Genomic DNA, 7,679 nt, shown 5'->3' with positions numbered 1-7,679 from the left:
TTTTAATTTTTTGTTTATATTTTGCAATTACACTAACCATATGTACATTAATAATTTAATTTAATACTTAAATTATTGTTAATAGCCAATATTGTTACATTAATAGCCAAAAGGCATCAATACCTTGAGAGAATTAACCGGACCATCAATTTATATTTCTTAATATAGCCAACATTCAGATTAAATATTGCAGGTAAAAATTGACCATTTTGAAACCCAAACTAGCAGTCTGCTGCATATCTCCATAATCTTAGATTCAATGCAGAAATATAATGAGCTAATAAATAACATTTCTAACATTCAAATTATGTACAAACATAAACACAAATGTTATTGAAGTAGCTACAGCAGGATATCTTATTGATGAACACTCAGCCCATAAGATCCCAAACAGGGACATTTACAGCGGGGCAAGAATATCTAAGTGTTTATCTGCGACAAAATACGCTGAAGAATGGCATCAGGGAGAGAGTCCATTCTCTGAGAACAGAAATCAAACTTGCAGCATGCTTGGATCTGAGGGTAGTTTATATTATGCTATTCATTAATATAAGAATACTGAGATAATGTGAAACGAAAAAAGAAATTAACTTCAGACGTGTTGATGTTGGGAACTCAACAGAGTAAAATCTTCACTTAACTGAGCCTCATACCACTATATGCACTAGTTATAGTGGCAATTTAATCCTGTCAAAGCCAATTTTTTAAAAACAGGGCTCTAAATCACATTTCATTTCTTTTCACTTCTTCCATATTCTTGGCAACCAAAAGGATCAAATGTAAGTGTAGTGAGACTACAAGGATTACAATCGAATGCTAGATATCTATTGAAAAGTATCCAGTTATGCACATGACATGCGATTAAAATTGAAAAGAAGAAAAAAACAACCTAGCGAGATACTCATTAAAAACAATCGAATGCTAGATATCTATTGAAAATACTCGTTAAAAACAGATTCAAGATGCCAAAAAGCCTGAAATCTTTGGCATGAAACGAACCTAAAATCTGAGTTGAGGTCCCACGAACCTGAGAGGAGACCAACCTAGTGAAAAGCCTCACTCTGATTCTACGTGAAGAATCGTAGGGAGGAAGAAGCGGTGCAGAGCTTGAAAACGAGAGAACGAGAGAAAGGGGGAGAGAAAACACACGGGATGCCTTCGGAGAAGAAGCTCGCGCAAAATTTTGATGAATAGAAACTGGTTTTCTACAACCAATTTGATTTCAGTGTGAAGAAGCGAAAAGAGGCCAGAAGGTTAGGGTGCACTGCAAAGAACCAGAAAGGGAGAAAAGGCGGGGGGAGGAAAAGGAGAGAGGGAAAATAAAAGGATAGCGATTGAGAATTAAAATGTAGTAAAATAATCGGTTGATGAGTGTATAGTAGCCCTTCAAATTTGAAGGAAAATATAGAAACCCTGTAGCTCAAAACTCCCCATTTTTCGTTTGTCGAGACCAATGCAGCTCTAATTTACACATATTCATCATTTTATGCATTTGGCTTGGCTTTTTATGAAAATTGATATAAAAATTAAATAAAATATTTTTAAAATATTATTTTTTAATATTATTATTATTTTAAAATTTAAAAAATTTGAATTATTTATTATATTTAATATAAAAATTTGAAAAAATTATAATGATGAGATAAGATAAAATAAAACATTTTATTATCTAATCAGAACTTAAATAAATCAATTTTATTACAAATGACTCAAACGACTTTCAAGCCGTAATTACAATATATTAATACTACAAAATCTGCAATGGCACGCAATTAAATAAAATCTCATATCAATCCTTTAATCCAACGGCACAAATTTAAAAATAGGATCGTTAGAAAAATATTTTTTTTTAAATGTACCAACAATTATTCCATCTACTTCGTAAAGAAAGGCAGCGTGAGTAGAAAGGCAGAGTCAGGAGGAGCCCCCATAAGAGAGTAAAGAAATGGTTAAAATCGATATTGGTGCTCTGGAATATGGGAAATAACATTTATAGTCGTGAGTCCGTAGGTATTGTGTAATTATTTTAAAAATAAAATAAATAAATACAAAATTTATATATAAAAAAAATTAATTCTTCAATAATAAATCTTACTATTTTTTTAAATGACTATATAATATTTACACACTTTACATCTGTATTTAGTATCACTCAAAAAAATAATTGATACCTAATCTAGAAAACTAAAAGAGATGTACGTTCTATTCCTGGGTAATAATTTAACCGAGCCGTACTAAGCGGTTAGCCGAACGAGTGATGGTGGCAAATTAGGTTCAAGGATTTAGCATAAGGAGATACAGCCTCACCTTACAGTCATGTCAGTCTTCAGTTTTGCACTAAATCCAATCAGTGAAAAATGAAGATAAATTGCTTCAATGTTGCGAGTAGATGAGCATGACAGTTTCAATTTTTCTTAAACTTTCTTGTTTCCCAAAGAAGGTTCCACATTTTCTAACAGATAAACATCATAACGTTTATTGTCTCTCAGCTACAATTTTCACTCTGCCCATTGAAAGAAACCGAATTGAAGCATAAGCATAAACATAAGTTTAACTGCACGGTATCCTTTACACTAATATCAAACGAAGCAACACATCAAAATACAGTTGAAAAGGGCTGCGGAAAAAAGGAATAAAAAAGACAGGACCAAACCCTCAAAACAGTGGATGAGGATTATCTGGCAGCATCAACCCTCAGCTGAGAGAACACTCCACCATCGGTTGTATCGGAACCATCGACCTCTCCTCCTATCAACAAATCATTATCCTCCCAATCAGGGATGCTATTAAGCAAAGGCAGCTCAACAAAAAAGGCATTTGTTGTTGTGTCCTCGTGCGGTTCTCTGTGCACAGCAGTTTGACGAAGCTGTAATGCATACTCCAAGTCCCATATCACATCACGCATTGTAGGCCTGTTAGCTCCATCACCCTTCAAACACTTCTCAGCTGTTTCACCAAACTTTCTCAATGAATCAGGGTTAATGTCTCCCACTAACAATGGATCGATAATATTTTCAAGTTGTCCTTTCATTTGCCAGAGCATCCCCCATTCAGCTAGGTTTATTTCCTCCCTCTTGGTTGAGTTAATAATAGCTGGTCTAGCACAAAGGACTTCAAGAAGTACTACACCAAAGGAGTAGACATCAGATTTCTCCGTGAACTGAAAGGATCTAAAATATTCAGGATCCATATAACCAAAGCTACCTTTGATGCCAACACTAAAATGGTCTGGATCATTGGGGCCTGATTTTGAAAGACCAAAATCAGCAACTTTAGCCACATAATTCTTATTCAGAAGAATGTTTGTTGACTTGACATCACGATGAATTATTCCCCCATGCGAACATGTGTGAAGATAATGAAGACCTTTTGCTGAACCAATACAAATTTCAAGACGTTGCTTCCAAGACAATTTAGACCTTTTAGATGATCTCTTAGACTTCTCATTTGGATCATAGAGATGATCTCTCAATGTCCCATTTTCCATGAATTCATACACCAGTATCATCTCAAACCTTTCTTCGCAATATCCAATCAAGGAAACAAGATGAAGATGGCGAATTTTGGATAAGACCAAGACTTCTGTTTCGAATTCGGGAAGGCCCTGGCCATGTTTCTGATCGCTTCGTTTCACCGCCACTGTCATTCCATTCTGAAGAGTCCCCTTGTAGACTTTCCCAAACCCACCCTCACCTATCAATAGTTTGGGGTCAAAGTTATGAGTGGCATCTTGTATTTGAAGAAGAGGCATCTTTAACTCCAAGTTTAAACTACGAATAAAAGATGCATTCGCTCTTCCTTTACGAGTAGTATCTTTTCCATGAAAAACTGGCCATGAACCCACACCATCATCACCTTGCTTTGCTTTCTTATATTTTATACCCAAAAGGAACAGCACCATTACAATGAAGACAAAGGCCACACCACATACGGTACCAACTATAACATAAATATGGCTCCTATTTTTATTACCGGGAACATCGACCAAACTAGACTCCCTCATAAACTCCATAATCTCCACCCCATTCAGATAGGCAGTTTTATTTTTAGAATCCTGCCTAGGCCCAACACTAATATCCATGGATCCCGAGTCATCTGATTCAACCACCAAATCATAGTAAAGTGGAGCAGCCAACAGTTGACTAATGTTATTTGTAGAGATCATGTGAGTGACATTACCATAAAAATAGAGACTGAAGAAGACATCACCAGCATTTTTACTGATAATATCGCAAAAGTGCAGCCGAACCAGATGAGTGGCGCTCCTACTCACGTCAAAACGCCATGTTATTTTCGAAGAATTTGATGACCCTTTGCTGCTGTCTAAGTTCAATTCTCGACATGTCTTGTAGACAAGATCCGATGCAGAATAATTATTTGCTCCATTAACATCATAGTGAAGCGTACCTTCATATGGAGCACAGGGTTTCCCAGATTCTCCTCGGAGTCGATATTTATCATCCGGTATCCAATTCCTCCAGAGTGAGTCGTTATTCTGTGGACCTCCAACATCGACCCTGTGGATTGTAAGTAAAACCTGAGATCGTACACCATAGTATCTGTCATTGCTCAGGCCACTGGGAGTAATTAGATCACAGTCATCCTCGACGAATTGTTGATCTGGAACAAGAAAGACTTCGATGGCGCTTACAAAAGCAAAAGATTTTCTCCGAGGAGTAAAGTGGATGCTGAATTTTGTTGCATTGATAGTGAGTAAGTATTCTTTAATCAAAGGTGAGTTGCTATTGTCTTGAATTCGAAAGTTTGACAACAGCGAGAAATTAAAGGCTGAAACATCGAAGTGGGCATCGGCCAGATTAGTCCTCCCGGAGGAAAACGGAAAGAAGTGGACACGAACATAATAAATGCCAAAATCAGTGATATGAAAATCAAATGAAGCTTGGTTTTTGAAAATTCTGGCAGTTTGATAAAGAGAGCTATCTGTTGATGAGTTGCTGGTGATAGTATTGATAGCAGAACTTGATCCAAAAGAGAAGGAGCCCAAATTCATGTCACCCACGAATTCCCGACCACTCAAAGATATGTTGGATACCGATCCACAATTGATAAAGTACTTGGTGGGAAGAGCAGAAGCTGATGAGAGAAGTAGAAATGAAGGAAATTGGAGATTCAGGAAGAGAACCATGAGAAAATGAAGTTTTTCCATGGAAAAGGGGTAGGAATTGCACCCTTTTCTTTTGATCTTCTTTTCAGTGGGAGACGGAAGTGAACCTTAGCCGCATAGGAGGAGGAAGAAACAATGGCTGGCAATGATCAAAATTTAGGACACGGGATTTAGAAGAAAGTTTATTGTTGACTTAGACGTCTGCACTCTGCAGGGTATATGCTCTGTTCGGATAAGAGTCTAGCATATAACGCCAAATGTGATGGCTGGCCGCTTAGGGAAAAAGAAGATGTAAGAAATGTCTCCATCAACCTTTCGTGGGATTGGGGTCGGAGACATTTCAACGTAAGAAAAGTCTTCCTACTTCCTATAGTTTTTTATTTTTTGTTCTCAGCTTTTGCATCCAGCAAGCAAAAGGAAAATGGTAGGAGGAACTCGTATAGGACTTCAACAGAAATGCAAGGAAAATGTCTTTTTAAGTCCCCGTTTGATTTTACAGTTTCATCTCATCTTATTTCTACATTTTTTTTTTTTTTTGAAAAGAACCTCATATCTCATTTCATTCACTATAACCACCTGTTACAATTTTGTCAAAGAGTACATGAGAAAACGCTTCTTCTGGGCAATCTTCCGTTCAAACTATTTCCTCATCTAATCCAATTGCTTTCTTGGCTAAGCTATGTGCTACCTTATTTCCTTCTCTGTATATGTGTTGCAACTTCCAGCTACTTACATCAGACAATATACTTCTCAAATCATCTACTATCTGTCCATACCAGGCCCAGTTTTCATCTCTATTGTTTACAGCATCTACTATAGTCAGGGCATCACCCTCAAATTCAACATTTACAAACCTTAGTTCTGTACATACCTCAACAGCTCGCCATAGTGCTTGTAATTCAGCAACTATTGGACTGCAGATGTTAGTTCTGGGCATACACAAACTTGTAAGGACTTCACCTTCCTCATCCCTTATCACCACACCAGCTCCCATCTTTTGAGTTTTCTGATCAAAAGCTGCGTCCCAGTTGATCTTCACTGTATTTTCTCCAGGCCTCTTCCATTTCACATTTCTGCCAACTGCTGTAGCTGACACCTTATTAACCTCTCCCACTGCTTGAGCTTCTCTGTATTCCTCCAAGTCTGCAATAGCCTGACTAATCAAGCACTTTGGCCCTGTAAAATGTTCTTCAAAAATCAGTTTGTTCCTTCTCAACCAGATTTTTCGCATGGACACAGCTACCATTTCAACTTCCCTTTTAGGCAGCTTCTGAATTATTTTTTCCCATACTTCACTTAAGCCTTCATCACTGCATGACCATTTCCTTAGAGGACTAGCATTTTCTGCCCATACATCCCTTGCAGCTTCACAACTCCATATAGCATGGCCCACAGTTTCAGTTTCTTTATTGCAGATGGGACATGAATCATCTTCCACCATCTTTCGTTTGACTAAGTTCTGTTTAGTAGGAAGACAGTCGTCCAAAGCTCTCCACATGAAGTTTTTAACCATTGCAGGAACTTCCATTTTCCATAAAGCCCTCCATCTACCACTTCCATAATTCCTACTAGAGGATTCCCCTTTGTTTCTGTTTTTCAGTTCCATATCTAAATGATATGCACTTCTTACTGAGAAGATCCCATTTCTTGTGTAGCCCCAAATTTGCTTGTCATTGGCACCCTTTCTGCTTACAGGGATCATTTTCACAATATTGGCTTCTTCACTTCCCAACACAGCTTCCACTGTCTCTATCTTCCATTTACCTTCCCCCATCAATTCAGCAACCTTTGCTTCCCTACTGAGAATCTGTACAGGAGCTTGAGATGGTCTCCAAGAGGACCATGAGGGTATCCATTTATCTTTCCAGATGCCTATCTGTTTGCCATTCCCCACCCTCCAGACTACTCCCTCTTTGAGTAATCTCAAAGCACCCCATAAGCTTCTCCATATAGCTGAAGGGCTCCAACCAAGCTTTGATGACATCAAATCCCTGCTTCTGAAGTATTTCTCTTTAAGAATTGTGGCTGACAAGGATCCTGGATCAGTTAAGACTCTCCAGCATTGCTTGGCCAGCATTGCTGAGTTGAAACTGTCCATATCCCTAAAGCCTAAACCACCCGAGTGTTTTGCAGCCCCCATTCTTTCCCAACTTCTCCAATGTGTTTTCCTGTCATTTTGTTTGTGGCCCCACCAAAACCTTGCCATCAATGAGGATACTTCAGAACACAACCTCTTAGGAAAACGAAAGACACTCATGTGGTATGTCGGGATAGCTTGGATTACAGCTTTTAGAAGCACCTCTTTTCCAGCCTGAGATAGAAACTGATTTTTCCAATTATTTAGTCTCTGCCAAATCCTCTCCTTAATACCTCTAAAAGCATTGTATTTCGACCTTCCAACCATTGTAGGTAGGCCTAAATACTTTTCACTGTCACTATATAGCCTTGCCCCAATTACTGCCCTTAATTGCCTCTTCTCCTCCCTTCTTGTGTTACCACTAAAAAAGATTGAGGTTTTCTGATCATTGAGGCATTGACCAGAGGCTGCCTCATA

General features: G+C 38.1%; 1 protein-coding gene across 1 annotated transcript; it reads right to left on the bottom strand.

Moving 5' to 3' along the window:
* Window positions 1–2,396: 2,396 nt before the first annotated feature.
* On the bottom strand, window positions 2,397–5,347 carry LOC122304892 (probable receptor-like protein kinase At5g24010). Its single transcript, XM_043117158.1, has one exon. It carries the CDS (start codon window positions 5,165–5,167, stop codon window positions 2,675–2,677), a length of 2,493 nt encoding a protein of 830 aa, XP_042973092.1. The 5' UTR covers window positions 5,168–5,347; the 3' UTR covers window positions 2,397–2,674.
* Window positions 5,348–7,679: the final 2,332 nt, after the last annotated feature.

Source organism: Carya illinoinensis, chromosome 1 (assembly GCF_018687715.1).
Source record: "Carya illinoinensis cultivar Pawnee chromosome 1, C.illinoinensisPawnee_v1, whole genome shotgun sequence".
NCBI lineage: Eukaryota > Viridiplantae > Streptophyta > Magnoliopsida > Fagales > Juglandaceae > Carya > Carya illinoinensis.
The sequence above is the reverse complement of the archived record's forward strand: the minus strand, read 5'-3'. Positions and strand labels throughout refer to the sequence as shown.